The sequence below is a fragment of the Mobula birostris genome, chromosome 10 (genome assembly GCF_030028105.1).
Source record: "Mobula birostris isolate sMobBir1 chromosome 10, sMobBir1.hap1, whole genome shotgun sequence".
Classification (NCBI taxonomy): Eukaryota; Metazoa; Chordata; class Chondrichthyes; order Myliobatiformes; family Myliobatidae; genus Mobula; species Mobula birostris.
The window spans coordinates 136,502,318-136,522,234 of NC_092379.1; the positions used below are offsets into that span (position 1 = coordinate 136,502,318).

The following is a 19,917-nucleotide window of genomic DNA, read 5'->3' on the forward strand; positions in this document are numbered from 1 at the left end:
CCTGACCGCCCCCGCAAAAAAACGGCAAAAATAACATCAAATCCCAGACACCCTTACTCACGGAAAAGAACAGCATCAAAACCCTCAACACTCCCTCTCACACACACAAGATCATCCACCCACAAATCTGCTACAAGAAAGAAAACACCAAAAAAAACTGAAGAAGAATATAAAGTACAGTCCAATGATCACATAAATCTCACAATATCTAAAACATCTTCCCGTAAGCATTCGAGGAGAGCAGCCGCACAAACTCAGTCCTTCCATGAAGAGTAACCGTCACGCCAGGTCTGAACGCAAACGCTGCTGACCCGGCTGCAGACCGTCCTCGCCCCAGTGGCCTCCACTGACCCCTCCACATTCGCCTGAATGCTTCAATCTACCTTGAAGCTTCGAAATGGAGTTGCTCATGACCCTGCACCCTGTCTCTGGTCATTTCCATGGGTCAGCTCATGTTCTCAGTCCTTTTTGGATCCCCCTCTCTGGTCTTTTCCACAAGGCTGCTCTCAGGGCACTGCAGAGTGCTAAATCATTCAATTGAATGATCTGGTGTTGTTGCCCTTCGTACTAAAATAATATTTGTTCTTATTGTGTTTTCCTGTAAAAATTGGGTATAATTTATGTTTATCTTCTGAAACTGCTGAGAGTTTTTCATTGCACCTGTGCATCCATGTACTTGTGCATGTGACAATAATCTCAACTTTGACTTTGTACACTAAGGCTCGAATCTGACAAAATCCCCTTCATAAATCACTTTGTGATTCTTTGTCCTCTAAATCAGAAGCTTTGGCGATCTGCCTTCCTAGTTCAGTGTTACAGTTATGAAAGCTTCTCCAAGCATCTCAAAGTATCTTACAATATGGAAGATGGAGAGTGAATAAGTTATCACCATTGTTACTGTAGTGTGGGTGGATATTGGACCATTACACTCCTACCTTCTGTTTACCAGGATGATTATCTTCAAGAAATTAGGATTTATAAGTTGTTCAGGATTTATTAAAAATTCTAGCCTGACTTCAGAAGTTCTTTGATGGGATTGGAACGGCAGTGCACCAGTGCAATTCTGGGTTTAAAATAATGGAATTATTCAGATGTGGAGGGAGGCCACAGCCTAGGACAGTCCTTTATAGAATGATCCATTCAGCCTCATCTGCCCACTGCTTCTTTCAATGCACCTTCTCCTAAGTAGAAATCTAATTACTTTTCTGGACCCTCGGACGTAGTATCCGAGGCCATCTCATTCAATTCAGATGCCATCTGGTTGATGTTGCTCTCTGTAATCTCACTCAGCACCTCAAGCTTAATTAGTTTATCAGTTGTGGCCCGGTTATTTTCTTTGGTCATGTGGACTGAGTTCTTCATAATTCTGTCCTCTGAATGTTCAAGTCGCTGTCTTTTCCTTATGATGTCTATCGGAATCTTCACCTGTTGTGGTAGACATAGTCCTCCATCTCTGTTCACGGGCATACAGAAGCCCCATTGGTAGTGTCTTGGGACAGATGGAGTATTTCTTTGTCAGTTTTCCAATCATCCAGTCTCGGTCTCTGAGAACATTTTGTGATACCTCACCAGCTGGTCCAGCGGTCAATTGGAATTCTGGAATTTGGAGCCCGACAGCCGAAGCTTGGAGGGAGGCCTGTCCTGGAATTGTAATTGGTTCTTGTATGTGGATGGGAGAGAAGGAAGAGGATCGTTTTGTTGCTTGTTGTGCTCTTGTTCTGTAAAATCCCTGTAAATTTTCTCTGCACTCTTTTGATCTTATTGATACCTTTCCTGCAGGTAGATGATCAGAACTGTTCTCCTTCAAGCAGAAGAGGTTTACATGGGACTCGACTGAGATCTGTAAATTATAAAGGGTATGAAAGACAACAGGAAACTTTTCCCCCCCATATCAGAGGGAGATAAAACTAAAGGGCATTGATTTAGTGGGCAAAGGAGAAGATTGAGGGAAATCTTCTTTACCCAGAGTGGCAAGTACTTGGAATCCATTGCATGAGCGGTTGAAGCTGGGGTACCAGCAGCATTTAAGTGTTTTGACAAAAACATCAACCATCAAAACAGAATGTTATGGATTAAGTGCCAGGAATGAACATAGATTTCTCTGACTTCCACTAATTTCTCCCCCTCCCCATTTTGCATTCCCTATTCTGATCCCCCTCTCACCCCCTCCCTTCTAACCTGCTCATCACCTCCCTCTAATGCCTCTCCTCCTCCCCCTTCTTCCATGGTCCATTGTCCTCTCCATCAAATCCCTTCTTCTTCAGCCCCTTCCTACTTCTACCTATCACCTCCCAGCTTCTTCGTTCATCCCTCCTTCCCCACCCCCCACCTTGTTTCACCTATCATCTATCAGCTTGTACTCCTTCCTCTTCCCCACCCCCCACCTTCTTATTCTGGCTTCTTCACACCCCCCCCCCTTCAAGTCCTAATAAAATCTCTCTGCCCAAAACGTTATTTGTTTATTCTCGTCCCAAGATGCTGCCTGACCTGCTGAGATCCCCCTCCATTTTGTGTTGCTCAAGATTTGCAGCATCTGCAGAATCACTTGTTTATACATAATGCACACACTTAGCTCTTAGCCCAGCCATCAAACTCAAGAATTATTCAGAAACCTGAGACAATGAACCCAAACGCAAAGTAACACAAGTACGAATTTTGCATAATTCAACTACTCAATAAGTCACAGTACAAATTCACATCCAAAATCATACTACTCTTTTAATGTAAATTTTGCATCTGACTATCCAGTCATCTTGTTTAGATTCAACAAGTATCAGTAATTTGCAACAAAAGCTACGAGGCAATATTTTACCTGTGCAGTGGAGGGTAAACCAAAAGGCAGAAAAGACCACAAATCTTTGCTCATGGAAGCTCAGTTAAATTAAAATCCAAAGTGGGTCACAAATGCTTCTGCGTTTTTTTCCTTCACACATGAAAGCAAGCAATTTTCAATTACTTTATGCACTAGTACATTTACTCAGTGTAGTCCTTGCATGTAGAGTACTGCAGAGCATATATACTAACCTGTGATATCATAAGTACTGTACACAAAAGGACATTTAAGCTATTTCCCCTCTCCATTTTATACTGCTGTTTATACCCTAACGTAGTGGAGAGAGGGGGAAAGCTGCGTCCCACTGGAGGTGGAGAGGAATGAAGTAATCTTTGCAGAAAACCTATGAGATCCCTCTTATTTTTCTGCTAGGTTCAGTAATAGAGTTTCCACTTTCAGCCGCTCTGTTGGCATCATCCCAAATCCAATCAGGAGACATTGAAGTTGAGACTTATGAGCACTGTTCCCTCTAAGTCGTGCAGGTGCACAGCCGCGCGGTAACTAAGATGCTCCCTGTGCATAGCCTTTGTTGCCGCACAGCTGGAATTGGACGCAGCTGGAAAAAGTTTACGAAATGTGAAAGATGTTCTTTGTTATACTGTATTTCAATAAGTAAAATCAAAAGTATGTGATTTTCCAATTTTCACTTCAAATATTCATATTATATTATAGAATTCATATTATAGAAAAAAAACCATTTAAGATATCACAGTTTTCAGCCATGTAAATTTTCCTGCTTGGAGCAATGGTTAGTCTGGGCAGCTGTTAAAAAAAATTAGAGAGAACACTGCTTATGAGTGTTGCTCCAGTGTCTGAACAGAGTGCTGGTGGTTTTCAAAATATTAAGCACTACAACAGTTCTGCAATAATTACCAGCATTTTGTTTTTACAAGAAGCAACTTTGAATTCTCTTCACTGCTTACAAAAAAGCTCAATTAATCATGAGAGAAACAAAATCTTGCTTTTGGAGTAAACACACTCATTTTTTTTAAACACAATTCTATTATCCAAGTCAGTTCTATTAATATAAAAAAGGTGTTTTTTTTCCTATAAATAATTAGTTTCCTAATCCTTGCAAACTGATCCAATTTAGATGAAGTGTGTAACCAGAACACAATGGATATTTCAATAAAATATGGCAAAATTTGACAGGGTTAATCATGCATTTTGGCAATTCAGGTAATAAAGCACTAGTGAGTCATTGACAAATGTAGTCAAATTTCCAAATTTCATTGGATTTGAACAATATTTGTAAGAAAACATGAAATATCCTGATATATAATATCTATATATACAGTCCACAGGCAATATTTCAAATACCACAGTAAAGCACAAAAAAATGAAGTATATTTCTACTAAAATAGTGCACACGTTAGTGTTATAGGAATATATAAGATTTCAAAAGCATACTGTTTGTTGCCAGGTCAATTGGATATCTTACAGACTGAACTACACTTAACACTTTCTATACAAATTAGTGTTTCAGCCGCTGTAATAATTACCAAGTTGTTTTGAAAACACAAAATAAAGTACACAATGTTAAATTATAAACAGAAATCAGCTCCTTTTAGCTTTTGTCTCTACTTTCAGCTCCAGATTTTCCACCGGTTACATAATCTACTATATTTAAAATTCTATCTTGCTATTTTACATTTGGTCACATTAATATGTCCACGTCTCCTTCATGGTCTTCCTCAGCCACCTTCACAGAGAGCACTTCCTCGTTCAGGAAAAGGCCGCTCAATCTTTCTTTCCTTGCCTGGCGCTGCTCTTTCAGCTGGCGCTTACGCATTGCTTTCTGTTGCAGTTTACGCTGTTTGGATCGCTTCTGCCAAACCATTGGAGGGTGGCGGCGGGGAGAGAGAGAATGGGGATGAGGATGAGAGAGACAGAGAGTGAGAGGGAAAACAGTAGAAGAAAAGTTACTAATTGTCACATCTATATACCTCAAAGCTTGCAAATCTCCCAAAATGTCCAGAAAACCTAATTTACTGGTAGTAACAGATTTAAAAACTGCACACAACTCTTTATTTAGTCTTACTTGGACCTTTTGTGCAACTCTGGCTGCCCCATGAATGGAAGTTTTGAGAGAGGGTGCAGAAAAGCATAATTCAGATGTTGCCTGGACTAGAGGGCAACAGTTGCAAGCAGAGGTTGAGCAAACTTAACGTTGTGTTCTCTGAGGTTGAGTGGACCTGATGGAAGGTTATAAAATTTTGAGAAACATTGTTGGGGTAGGCAGAATCTAATCCCTAGGGTACAAATGTCAAGTACAAGAGGACACTCATTTAAGGTGGGGGAGGGTTGTGGGAGGTGTGGGGAAGATGGTTAAAGGAGATGTGAGCAATTTTTTTTTACACCGAGTGGTAGGTGTCTGAAGCGGGCTGCTGGGGGAGTAATGAAAGCTGCTATTGGACTAGAAAGCTGCTATATAGAGGGAATAGACGAAGTGGGATCATGTCTGACCATAAAACATTAGAGCACGATAAGGCCGTTCAGCCCATCAATCCTGCTCCACTATTCGATCATGACCGATTTATTTTCCTTCTAATTCCCATTGTTCTGCCTTGTCCTTGTAACCAGAAGAAATTTACATTGATTTGGATTTGCGCTTGGCACAGACATTGTTGGCCAAAGGGTCTACTCCTGATCTGTACTGCTCTGAGTGATAATATAGCAGCTAACGTTTAGGAATATTTGATGGCTCTGTCCCTGTACTCACTGGACTTTAGAAGACTGAGGAGGATCTTATTAAAACCAATTGAATATTGAAAGGCCTAGATAGAGTATATATGGAGTGGATGTTTCCTGCAGTGGGAGAGATTATGATCAGTAGTACAGCCTCAGTATACAAGGACATCCCTTTAGAACAGAGATGAGTAGGAGTGGCGGCCAAGTCATTGAGGAGATTTATAGTTGAAAATGTATTGATTAGAAAGGGCGTCAAAGGTTACCGGGAGAAGGCAGGAGAATGGAGTTGAGAGGATCAATTGGAAGAGCAGATCCGATGGGTTGAACGGCCTAATTAGACTCCGTTGTCTTATGGTTGAAAAGCTGGAGTACTTTGCTTGGAAATTTAGCATAGCAAGAAAACATAATGAAACATGATGTCTAAATCATCAGTTCAGAGAGTGTACCCCTAGATATTAGGGGAGTCTGGGTGTTGGGATCGAGAATAATATAACCAACTGAGCCTTGCAACGACAGTAAATACAACTGTTTTTAAAGAATGGTCTCTTACCTTTGAGTCTCTTATCCTGTCAGCAGCACTGGTGGACAGGTTACTGTCACTGTGGGCTCGGCTCATGTTGGCGCTGGAAGCTGACGCGGAGTTGCTTCCACTGGACCCACTGCTGCTCGCTGAACTTACCAAGCTCGCACTGCTGCTGCTGGCTCCACTCAGACCGCCGACCCCGCAGCCAGCGTAGCTACCCCTTCTCCAGCTTTCACGCACGGATCGCTGACGGGCACCGTGCTCTTTAATGTAATTCCTTACCTAAATAGGACATTAAATGGGCTGATCACTCATGCTGCGCCCCGCATATATGGTACCGACATGAATATGGCACAGTAGCAAGGCAGATACTTTGAGGACATTTACGAGACTCTGAGATAGGCACATGGATGACAGAGAAATGAGAGCTATGTGGCAGGCAAGCGTTAGATTGATCTTGACAGTAGGTTTAACGGGTCAGCACAACATGGTGGGCCAAAGGGCCTTTACTGTGCTGTACAGTTCTATGTTCTATTTATAGAATTGTATAACACATAATGCACAAATTGTGATCTCTCTCCCAGGGTAAGGATTTTGAAGGAATTGTTTAAGGGGAAAATCACAACAGCTAATACGAGGGGAAATAATTTTAAGGTGACTGGAGGAAAGTATAGGGTGGTGTCAGAGGTAAGATTTTTAAAAAGGGAGTGGACAATGTGTGGAATGTGCTGCCAGAGGTGGTGGTAAAGGCAGATATATTAGGGTTAGGCATGTGGATCAGGTAGTCAAAAAAAAATGGAGGGCTATGTGGAGGGAAGGGTTAGATTGATCTTAGAGTAGATTAAAAGGTCAGCACAACATCGTAGGCCAAAGGACTGGCACTGTGTTGTACTGTTTTATATTTTATGGTAGCATAGCAGTTAGCATAATGCTTTACAGTGCCAGCAAGCAGAAGATCAGGGTTCAATTCCCGCCACTGTCTGTAAGAGTTTGTACAGTATGTTTTCCAAGTGTCAGTGTTGGTTTCCTCTGGGTGCTCTGGTTTCCTCCCACATTCCAAAGACATATGAGTTAGGATTAGTGAGTTATGGGCATACTATTTTAGATCTGGATGTATGGCGACATCTGGGAACAGCCCTTAGCACATCCTCGGGCAATGGTGACTGTTGACACCAACTATACTGTACATTTTGTGTACATGGCAAATAAAGCTAATCTCAATCTCTAAATATGCACTGAATTTAAAAAATAACAGAAATCTGTACTTGTTAAATGCAGGTATGTTCCTGTCGTCATTATACAGTGAAAAGTAACCACGTCATTCACATCTTCAGGGAAATACACGGCTTCCATTACGTATTGAAATTTACCTGTTTTAACTTTTCATCCGTCAGACAGTTGAGTTCAATTATAAATTCACTATCTGTGGGTGAAATCTGAGCATTTGGGTCAATGATTTTAATAATGTCAAGTTGCTCCCGGAGTCCCATTTCTGTACTAACTTTACGGCTCAAGTACTCAATGTATTCAACCTGAAACAAGAAGAAACAGCAAGCAAGTTAACACTAACAAGCAAGTGAACATATTATACCCCTTAATATTATTAATGTAACCAACTGCAGTATAAGGTAATAGTCTTACAGTTTAATTTTCCTTACAATTGTGGATCAGGAAGGGGAAATCAGGAGAACACACACTAGCAGCTCTACTTCACTAGGAGTTTGAGGAGATTCAATATATCATCAAAAATTCTTGCAAACTTCGACAGATATACAGTGGCAAAGCATTCTAACTGGCTGCATCACAGCCTGGAGTGGAGCTTCCAGTGCACAAAATCGTAAGAGAGCTGCAGGGAGTTGGAGATTCAGTCAGCTCCATCATGGGAACAACCCTCCCCACTATGGGGGAACAGCTTCAAGAGTCTATCCCTCAAGAAGGCAACATCTATTATTAGGGACCCTCACTATCTGTTACACACCCTCTTCTCATTACCACTGTCAGGGAGGAGGTACAGGAGCCTGAAGAACAGCGCACAACATTTAGGAACAGTTCCTTCTCTGCCATCAGACTTCCGAATTCCGTAAACCCCTCTTATTCCATTTTTTTTGCACTATTTATTTATTATTTAGTAATTTTACAATGTTGCACGATATTGCTGCTGCAAAACAACACATTTCATGTCCATAAGAGCACCAGACAAAGGAGGATACATAGACCATTCAGCCCATTCCAATCATGGCTGATTTATTATCCCGCATAACCCCACTTTTCTGCCTTCTCCCTGTGACATCCTTACTAATCAAGAACCTATCAACCTCCACTTCAAATGTACTCAATGACTTAAGGCCAATTTATACCTGTGCGTCAAATCGACGCCGTAGCCACATACCCTACACTCTACCCTACGCCGTAGCCTGAAGCACACCTCCCCAAAAATGTAACTACGCATCGCGCCAACGTAGACTGCAACAACTATGATTGGACCGCTTGGTAGCACCGCATTTCCTCCTACGCTGCAATAGCTTCCTACTGGGCGACTGAAGGGCAGGGAAGGAACTCTGGCTGCAGTGCTTTCCATAAAGCTTTACAGACCTCCAAAATTATGGAGGACCCTGTGCTTGACACCAGTTTGTAGCTAGTTGCTACAGCCTGTTGACTTCCACCTGAAGCTAAAACTCCAATGGTGATTGCTAGTCTCTGAGTATATTGTGCGTACACTGATGCGAAATAAATGGTTGGAGACGATGAACCAAATCTTCAAATCTACCTGCCGACATCCGAAAATATCTGAAATGCATTTTCTCGTCCATGTCTCTCAGTGGCCGGACAAGCACAGAAAATTCACCCTCCTTCAGTGTCAGTTGCCATTGTTTGAAGTTTGAGTTTCTTCGTGTTGAGTTTCAGTGGCATAGAAACCCCACCGCCAACTAGCGTTTTGGCAGTGAATTGCAGAGCAACGCAGACACACCAACGCACAAGTATAAATGCTCACAATGGCATAGCCCACTTGCGTAGGCTACGGCGTAAGCTAGTATGCACAAGTATAAATCAACCTTAGTCTCCACAGCTGCCGGTGGCAATGAATTCCACAGATTCACCACCCTCTGACTAAAGAAATTCCCCCTCATCTCTGTTCCAAAGGGGCGTACTTGCATTCTGAGGCTGTACCCTCTGGTCCTAGATTCTCCCACTATTGGGAAAATCCTTTCCAGTCCACTTTGTCTAGGTCTTTCAATATTTTATAGGTTTTAATGAGAATCAGCATATGTTGTGAAATTTTGCTGTTATGCAGCAACAATACATTATGATACAGAAAACAAACTGTAAATTACAGTAAGCATATATATTTACTTTAATTTAAAGTTTACATATAAAGTTAAATTAAATAATTAGTGCAAAAAGAGAAAAAAAGTGAGTTAATGTTCATAGGTTCAATGTCCTTTCAGAAATTGGATGGCAGAGGAGATCCCCTTCATTCTTCTAATCTCCAGTGAGTACAGGTCCAGAACCACCAAATGTTCCTCATATGTTATCTGCTATATTACCTAATGTTACTTCCACCAGCACTTTCTGTGTACTGACACTGCAAATAGTTGTGAAAACAATCAAATTGTTGTTTTCATAAAAATATGATATGGTTTGAAGGATTAAATGTCCAGCTGTACCGTGGGCAGATTTCTCTGACCTCAGTCACACACAGTATTAATTGTATGGTTTTTCCAAGGAATTATTATGGTTTTTAATGTTGGGAAGTACCACTCTGAGATCATACAAACAGCATAAAAAAAATCATAAGGTTTCCTTTAAGGAAGATCTTTGAATTCTACAAGTGCAAAGTAATTGCCATTTTTACTGTAATTGTTTGGGATTGTGTGGGAGTCAATTTAAGGCTCTATCAGAATCTTGTAAAAACTTTAGTGTTATAAATTATTTAACTTTAATTCTTGTTTGCCTGGGGCAGTATTATTTTCATGAGTAAAAAATTGACCTTACAAACACAATTCAAATTGAAACTTGTGGGAAACATCATTCCTCAAACACAAATTTAAACAGATTAAATTGCAATGTTCAAGACACTGAGAAGTAATCCATTTTACTATAAAATTTGATAGACTTCTTATATATTGCACAGTCAACATTGCCCTTGTTCATTTGAACATTGTTACTGACATGGCTTTATTCAAATGACCAAATAATGGAATACTTTCGCACTATACTCTTCCCCATCTTGGTTACTACGGAGGCTAGTATCCATGATGGAGCTAATTTAATAACCTTCTGTAGCTTCTTTCGATTCTGTGCAGTATCCACCCCTCCCCGCAACCATACCAGACGGTGACGCAGTCAGTCAGAATGCATTCCACGACACACCTATAGAAGTTTTCGAGTGTCTTAGGCAACAAACCAAATCTCCTCAAACTCCCGATGAAGTATACCTCAGGGATACTGACACCCAGGAAATTGCTCACTCTCTCCAATTCTGATCCCTCGATGAGGATAGGACACACGTTCACTCATCTTACCCTTTCTGAAGTCCGCTATCAGCTCTTTGGTCTTACTGATGTTGAGTGCAAGGTTGCTGCTGCAACCCCACTCAACTAGCTGGTATATCTCGCTCCTGTACGCCCTCTCATCTCCATGTGAAATTCTGCCAACAATAGTTGTATCATCAGCAAATTTATCGATGGCATTAGAGCTGTGCCTAGCCACACAGTCATGGGTGTTGAGAGAATAGAGCAGCGCACATCCCTGAAGTAAACCAGTATCGATCGTCAGCGAGGAGATGTTATTAGCAATCCCCGCACATTGTGGCCTTCCAGTTAGGAAGTCAGGGATCCACTTGCAGAGGGAGATACAGAGGCCTAGGTTTTGTAGCTTTTCGATCATGATTGTAGGAATGATGGTGTTAAGTGCTGAGCTATTGTCAATGAACAGCATCCTGACATAGGTGGTTGCATTGTCCAGGTGATCTAAGGCCATGTGGAAAGCAATTGAGATTGTGTTTATCATAGACTTATTTTGGTGACAGGCAAATTGCAGTGGGTCCAGATCCTTGCAGAGGCAGGAGTTGATTCTAGCCATGACCAAGCTCTCAAAGCATTCCATCAGCGGAGATATGAGTGCTACTGGATGATAGTCATTAAGACAGCTCACACAACTCCTCTAGGGCACTGGTATAATTGAAGCAGGTGGGAACTTCTGATCGTAGCAGTGAGATTGAAGGTCCCATTTCCATGCTGTGAGCTCTATAACACTCTGTCATACAATATAAATCCTTAGGGGGGAAAATCTATGAATGACAATATGTTATTAATGCTGCTTTTGTTACAGTTTACACTGTTTACTAACTATCTACCAGATTGAAGCACAACTGGCTCAATCCAGTACATAAGAGCAGCCAATCTGGACTTCAGAAGTTTGGAGAAGGGAGAACTTCAATCAGAACCAATTAGGAGCAGTTTGCAGCAGCGTAACAGAGCTTTGACCAGTGGCCAATCAGTGTTTGGGATTGATTAGAAAGAGCAAATTAAAGGAAGGCAAGGGCAAGTGCAGTGGCCTTCAACTGAGTGGATATAGTGGTGGTCTTAAGGCTTTAGATCTTCGAGGCTTGACTGAAGGGAGGCTTGAAGCAAAGGAAAGAAAAGCTCCAAGTTTTCTCTTTTACATCTGCTCAACTAGGACCATAGAGACCACAGGCGGGATAGTGCAATGCTCCTCTTGCGGGATTTGGGAAGGCAGGAAGATCTTCAGTGTCCCTGACCTCTACAACTGCGAGAACTGCATCCAGCTGCAGCTTCTAACAAACCAGGTCAAGGAGCTGGAGCTGGAACTTGATGAACTCTGGATCAGTTGGGAGGCTGAAGGGGTGATGGATAGGACATATAGAGAGGTAGCTGCACTGAAGGTGCAGGACACAGGAAACTGGGTAACAGTCAGGAAGGGAAAGGGGGTTAAGGAGCCAGTGCAGAGTACCCCTGTGGTCATCTCCCCCAACAACAGGTGTATCACTTTGGATACTGTTGGGGATGGGGGGGGGGGGTGACCTAACAGAAGAAGGGTACAGTGGTCGGGTCTCTGTGACTCAGAAGGGAAGGGGAAGAAGAGGCACACTGTGGTGATAAGGGATCCATTAGTTAGGGGGAATGGACAGGAGATTCTGTGGGCGAGAATAAGATTCCTGGATGGTATGTTGCCTCCTGGGTGCCAGGGTCCAGGATATCACAGATCGAGTCCTCAACATTCTTAAGGGGGTGGGTGAACAGCCAGAGGTCGTGGTCCATGTAGGTACCAATGACGTGGTTTGGACAAGTGATAAAGTTCTGCACTGGGAGTTCAGGAAGTTAGGTGCTAAGTTAAAGGGCAGATTCTCCAGGATTGTGAATTCAGGACTGCTACCAGTGCCACATGATAATGAGGCCAGAACTAGGAAGATTATACAGTTTAATGCGTGGCTAACAAGTTGGTGTAGGAGGGAGGGCATAAGATCTTCGGATCATTGGGCTCTCTTCCAGGGAAGGTGGGACTTGTACAAAAGGGACGGTTTGCACCTGAACTGGAAAAGGTCTAATATCCTTGCAGGAAAGTTTGTTAATGATGCACGATGGGGTTTAAGCTAGAGATGCAGGGGGATGGGAACCAGAGAGCCAGACCGGTTAGTAGAGAGGTTATGGAGACAGACGTTGGCAAAACCTCAGATAAAGTTAAGAATGAAAAGGTTGAGCATGGTACAATAAAACTGAAAAGGGTGAATACAGGACTGAAGGTGTTGTATCTGAATATGCGCAGTATACAGAATAAGGTAGATCAACTTGCAACACATTTGCAGGTTGGCAGGTACGATGTTGTGGGCATCGCTGAATCATGGCTGAAAGATTATAGCTGGGAACTTAATGTCCAAGGACACACATTGTATCGAAAGGACAGGCAGGAAGACAGAGGGGTCAGCATTGCTCTGTTGGTAAAAATAAAATGAAATCAAATCATTTGAAAGAGGTGACATGGGGTTGGAAAGTATTGAATCATTGTGGATAGAACTAAAGAACTGCAAGCGTAAAAAATCCTGATGGGAGTTGTGTACATACCCCCAAACAGCAGTAAATTACAACAGGAGGTAGAAAATGCATGCCAAAAGGGCAAGGTTACAATAGTCATGGGGGACTTCAAAATGCAGGTAGAATGGGAAAATCAGGTTGATGCTGGATTACAGAAGGGGGAAATTCTAGTGCCTTTATAAGATGGCTTTTTAGAGCAACTCATGGTTGAGCCCAATAAGGGATCAGCTATGCTGGACTGGGTGTTGTGCAATGAACCAGAATTTATGAGAGACTTGAAGGTAAAAGAACTCTTTGGGGCCAGAGATCATATGATCGAATTCACCCTGAAATTTGAGAAGGAGCTAAGCTCATATACCAGTATTACAGTAGAGTAAAGGGAACTACAGAGGCATGAGAGAGGAGTTGGCCAGAAGTGATTGGAAAAGAACACTGGCAGAGATGACAGCAGAGCAGCAAAGGCTGGAATTTCCAGAAGCAATTCGAAAGGCACAGTATATATACATCCCAAAAAGGAAGAAGTATTCTAAAGGAAAGATGACACAACCATGGCTAACAAGAAAGTCAAAGCCAACATAAAAGCCAAAGACAGGACATAAAATAGAGCAAAGATTAGTGGGAAGTTAGAAGATTGCAAAGTTTTCAAAAACCAACAGAAGGCAACTAAAAAAGTTGTTAAGAAAGTAAAGATGGAATACAAAAGTAAGTTAGCCAATAATATTGATGAGAATACCAAAAGTTTCTTCAGACACAAAAAGTGTAAAAGAGAGGCGGGAGTGGATATCAGGATACTGGAAAATGATGTTGGAGAGGTAGTAATGGAGAACAACAAAATAGCGGACAAAGAAAATAAGTATTTTGCATCAGTCTTCACTGTAGAGGACATGAGCAGTATGGTAGAAGTTCCAGGTGTCAGGTGGCATGAAGTGTGTGAAGTTACCATTACTAGAGAAGAGGTTCTTGGGAAACTGAAAGGTCTGAAGGTAGATAAGTCACCTGAACCAGATGGTGTACACCCCAGAGTTTTGAAAGAGATGGCTGAAGAGATCGTGAAGGCATTATTAATGATCTTTCAAGAATCACTAGATCCTCAAATAGTTCTGGAAGACTGGAAAATTGCAAATGTCACTCCATTCTTCAAGAGAGAGGTAAAAGAAAAGAAACTAGACGTCAGTTCGCCTGACCTCAGTGGTTTGGAAAATGTTGGAGTCGATTATTAAGGATGAGATCTCAGGGCACTTGGAGGCATTTGATAAAATAAGCCATAGTCAGCATGGTTTCCTCAAGAGAAAATCTTGCCTGACAAATCTGTTGAAATTCTTTGAAGTAGTAACAAGCAGGACAGACATAGGAGAATCGGTGTTGTGTACTTGGATTTTCAGAAGGTTTTTGACAAGGTGCCACACATGAGGCTGCTTAACAAGCTACGAGCCCATGGTATTACAGGAAAGATTCTAGTATGGGTAAAGCAGTGGCTGGTTGTCAGGATGCAAAAAGTGGGAATAAAGGAAGCCTTTTCTGGCTGGCTGGAGGTAACTAGTGATGTTCCACAGGGATTTGTGTTGGGTCCAATTCTTTTTACATTATATGTCAATGATTTGGATGATGTAATTCATGGTTTTGCTGCAAAGTTTGCAGATGATATGAAGCTAGGTGGAGGAGAAGGTAGTTTTGAGTAACTAGTAAAGCTACACAAGGACTCAGACAGATTAGGAGAATGGGCAAATAAATGGCAGATGGAATACAGTGTTGGGAAGTGTATGGTTATGCACTTTGGTAGAATAGACAATAGACAATAGGTGCAGGAGTAGGCTATTCGGCCCTTCGAGCCAGCACCGCCATTCACTGTGATCGTGGCTGATCATCCACAATCAGTATCCAGTTCCTGCCTTATCCCCATAACCTTTGATTACGCTGTCTTTAAGAGCTCTATCCATCTCTTTCTTGAAAGCATCCAGAGACTTGGCCTCCACAGCCTTCTGGGGCAGAGCATTCCATATATCCACCACTCTCTGGGTGAAAAAGTTTTTCCTCAACTCCGTTCTAAATGGCCTACCCCTAATTCTTAAACTGTGGCCTCTGGTTCTAGACTCACCCATCAGTGGGAACATGCTTCCTGCCTCCAGCGTGTCCAATCCCTTAATAATCTTATATGTTTCAATAAGATCCCCTCTCAGCCTTCTAAATTCCAGAATATACAAGCCCAGTCGCTCCAATCTTTCGACATATGACAGTCCCGCCATCCCGGGAATTAACCTTGTGAACCTTCGCTGCACTCCCTCAATAGCAAGAACGTCCTTCCTCAAATTTGGAGACCAAAACTGCACACAGTACTCCAGGTGTGGTCTCACCAGGGCCCTGTACAGCTGCAGAAGGACCTCTTTGCTCTTATACTCAATTCCCCTTGTTATGAAGGCCAGCATGCCATTAGCTTTCTTCACTGCCTGCTATACTTGCATGCTTGCTTTCAGTGACTGATGTACAAGAATCTCGTAGTGCTTCCCCTTTTCCTAACTTGATGTTGTGATTAAGCTAAATTGCAGGAAGGTAGGAAATATTGCCATTTCTTGGCCACGTGAATATTGTTAATAATCTGCCTTCCCGTTCTTACACCAAAGTGGATAACCTCACATTTATCCACATTAAACTGCATCTGCCATGCATCTGCCCACTCACCCAGCCTGTCCAAGTCACCCTGCATTCTCATAACATCCTCCTCACATTTCACACTGCCACCCAGCTTTGTGTCATCGGCAAATTTGCTAATGTTACTTTTAATTCTTCATCTAAATCATTAATATATATTGTAAACAGCTGAGGTCCCAGCACTGAACCCTGCGGTACCTCACTGGTCACTGCCTGCCATTCCGAAAGGGACCTGTTAATCACTACTCTTTGTTTTCTGTCAGCCAGCCAATTTTTAATCCATGTCAGTACTCTGCCCCCAATACCATGTGCCCTAATTTTGCCCACTCATCTCCTATGTGGGACTTTATCAAAGGCTTTCTGTAAGTCCAGGTACACTACATCCACTGGCTCTCCAATGAAAGGATTGACTACTTTCTAAGTGGAGACAAAACACAAAAAACGGGTGCAAAGGAACTTGGAAGTCCTTGTGCAGGATTCCCTAAAAGTTAATTTGCAGCTTGAGTGGTGAGGAAGGCAAGTGTGATGTTAGCATTCATTTGAAGAGGACTAGAATATGAAAACAAGCTTGTAATGTTGAAACTTCATAAAGCATTGGTGAGGCCTCATTTGGAGAGTATTGTGAGCAGCTTTAGGCCTCTTATCCTAGGAAAGAATGTGCTGAAACTGGACAGAGTTCAAAGGAGGTTCACAAAAATGATTCCAGGATTGAATGTCTTGTCATACAAAATGTCTAAATGCTCTGGGCCTGTACTCACTAGAATTCAGAAGAATGATGGGTGACCTCATTGAAACCTATCAAATGGTGAGAGGCGGCGATAGAGTGGATGTGGAGAGAATGTTTCCTATGGTAGGAGAGACCAGAGTTCACAGCCTCAGAATAGAGGGGTGCCTTTTAGAACAGAGATGAGGACTGATTTCTTTAGCCAGAGTGGTATATCTGTGATTCTTTACCACAAGCAGTGCTGGAGCCCAAGTCTTTATGTATATTTAAGGTTGATAGATTTTTGATTGGTCAGAGCATGAAGGGATACAAGGAGAAGGCAGGAGATTGGAGGTGAGAAGAAAATCAGATCAGCCATAATGAAATGGTGGAGCAGACTTGATGTGCTAAATGGCCTAATTCTGCTCCTATGTCTTATGGTCTTATAATTAGTAAAGGATGCATTATATAGTGAACCATTCATAAAGAAAATCATTCATGGTACGTGAGCAGCTTATGGATGTTTTGTTCAGGTATTTCAGAGAATACTTAACAAGTCAAACATAGACCAGAGATGGCAAGCCTCTTCCCTTGGGTACATGACTATTTTTATCCTTAAAAAGACAAAATTTATTTAAGAATTGTTCAAATCACAGTGGCAAGACTTGAACTTGTGTTGCTGATCATTACCCCGAAAACACCTGAATTGCAAACCAGGTAAATGTGGGGCAGCATGATAGCGTAGCAGTTAACACACTATTACAGTGTTCAGTGACAGACTTCGATTCCCTCCAGGGTCTGTAAGGGGTTTACACATTTTCTTCATGACAGTCTGGGTTCCTCCAGGTGCTTCGATTTCCTCCCACATTCCAAAGAGTACAGGTCAGGGTTAGCAAGGTGTAGGCATGCGATAATGGCACCAGTAGCATGGTGACAGTTCCAGACTGCCCCCAGCACATCTTCCAACTGTGTTGGTCATTGACATAAAGTGTTGACAAATAAAGCTAATCTCTCATCTCTCTAATGTAACCACTATGCTAACTCGGTTAGGTTAATGATTACTTAATCATCCCACAGAAGATGTAACAAAGGCCAAATACCTGCTCGTCATTGGTCATTGCACTCCACGGAAGCTCGTCCAAACTTCTGTGCTGCTTATTTCTTCTTTTTAGAACAGGGCATGGGGAACTAGTGACGCTGGGAACCACATCAGACAAGACATCACTTCCACTAGCAAAATCACTGCTAGCCAGCTGCAAAAGAATCAGTAAATGTTAAGAGCAAACCAATTCAAATCACTGGCCTGAACAATGTGACAATGCAACACGCTTAAGATCAGTAAATGTGTTAACTTTTAACTGTAATGCACTTTAAACCCAACTACGCAATTGTCATTAATACCTAACCCCAGATAGGTAGGGCACAGTCAATATATGTCTTCTCTCCAGAAACATTTTAACTTTCACAGCAATAAGTGCTATTGAACATAGGATATAGAAACATAGAAAATAGGTGCAGGAGTAGGCCATTTGGCCCTTCGAGCCTGCACCGCCACTCAGTATGATCACGGCTGATCATCCAACTCAGAACCCTGTACCAGCCTTCCCTCCATACCCCCGATCCCTTTAGCCACAAGGGCCACATCACTGCACAGTACAGACCCTTTGGCCCACAATAGTATTCTGGCCTTTTAACCTTATGCTTCAATCTAATGCTGAACTCCCATAGTCTTCCATTTTACATTCATCCATGTGCCTCTCTAAGAGTCTCCTAAATCTCCCCGATGTATCTGCCTCGACTACCACCTCTGGCAATGCATTGCAATCTCTGTGTAAAGAAAAACAACCTCTGATATCCCCCTACATTTTCCTCCAAACACCTTAAAATGATGAGCTCACATATTAGTCATGTCCGTTGTGAAAAACAGTCACTGGCTGTCCTCTCTATCTCTACCTGAAACACTTAGGGGCATTTTACAGAAATTTACTCAACAGTTAGTGTCCGAAAACTGACAATTTGCTACACACAAAACATTTATTTGCCAAGAAAGAACATAGTCAATATTATTTTTCACCCATTATTTAAAGATGCAGATTTCTCACTGAGTTACAATATTCACGTGGCTAAGTAATGGCTATATTTCCTACCTTTCTGCAATTTAGCTTAATTAATCACAACATTAGAGGCAGGTTCAATTCAATTAAAAGACATTTGTACAGGTGCAAAGTTTAGAGTAGGTTGCAATGACCAAAGAGGAATTCCTTTTCCATGTAACTCTAAACACCTGTTTTTGCCCTCTCCTTCAGACACAGCAAGCACCAAACCCAGTTCTCACTGGATTCTGGAGGGTCCGGGAATTGCTTGGACACTATCTTGGGAAGATTAAATGAAGGTCACTTGTTTTTTTTATGCCATGGACCCCTACAATTAACAAAGGGGCCTGTGGACCCCAGGTTGGGAACTCGTGGTTTAGAGGGAAAAAAGCCAAATGTGACCAAATGAGAATCGCTGAGGTGAGTATCTTGTTCAGCGTGGATAAATTAAGTCAAAGGCCCTGTTTCTGTGCTGTGCAATTCTCTGACTAGAGTCATACTTGATTTAATAAAATAAGCAAAAATAAACTGCATCCTTTCATCAAAAGATTAGGCATTAATGAACAGAAGCAAAAGAACGAAAAGATATATTTTATGTAATCAGCAAAGATTTGGAGTAAATTGTGTCACTCCATCACTGAAATGTTCCCACAACCAACAGACTCACTTTAAAGGGCTCTTCACATCATGTTCTCCATATTTATTGCATATTTATTTATTATTATTATTTCTTCTTTTTGTGTTTGCAGTTTCTTGTCTTCTGCACTCTGGTTGAATGCCCTAGTTGGGCTGTCTTTCAGTGATTCTGTTATGGTTATTATTCTATAGATTTATTGAGTATGCCACAAGAAAATGAATCCCAGGGTTGTATATGGTGACATATGTACTTTGATAATAACATTATTTTTGAACTTTGGAAACAGAAATATAACTTTCAATAGGGGATTAAATATGGAATTGAGAAGAATAATTTCTATAGGTGGTGAGAGCAAAAATAATTAGTGTTCTTTGAAGGAAATGACACATGACAAACAGCATGCTGCATTGCGTCTGTACTCACTGAAGTTTAGAAGATTGAAGGTGGGGGGATCTCATTGAAACCTATCAAATATTGAAAGGCCTACATAATGTGGACATGGAGAGGATGTTTCTGACAGTGGGAGAGTCTAGGACCAGAAGGCATAGCCACAGAATAAAAGGACATCCCTTTAGAACAGAGATGAGGAGGAATTTCTTCAGCCAGAGGGTGGAGAATCTGTGGAATTTATTGCCACAGACAGCTGTGCAGGCCAAGTCATCTATATTTAAAGCGGAAGTTGATAGATTCTTGATTAGTCAGGGTGTCAAAGGTTATAGTAGTCATAGTCATACTTTAT

General features: G+C 41.8%; 1 protein-coding gene across 1 annotated transcript in view; it reads right to left on the reverse strand.

Moving 5' to 3' along the window:
• Positions 1-2,698: 2,698 nt before the first annotated feature.
• The window catches only part of fam199x (family with sequence similarity 199, X-linked), a 31,021-nt gene continuing 13,802 nt past the window's right edge, over positions 2,699-19,917 (reverse strand). Inside the window, exons 4-7 of the mRNA XM_072271039.1 lie at positions 17,549-17,701; positions 7,418-7,579; positions 6,075-6,329; positions 2,699-4,661 (exon numbers count right to left, since the gene is read on the reverse strand). Of these exons, the coding sequence (XP_072127140.1) occupies positions 4,491-4,661; positions 6,075-6,329; positions 7,418-7,579; positions 17,549-17,701 (741 nt within the window). The 3' untranslated portion in view covers positions 2,699-4,490. The remainder of the gene's footprint in view (positions 4,662-6,074; positions 6,330-7,417; positions 7,580-17,548; positions 17,702-19,917) is intronic.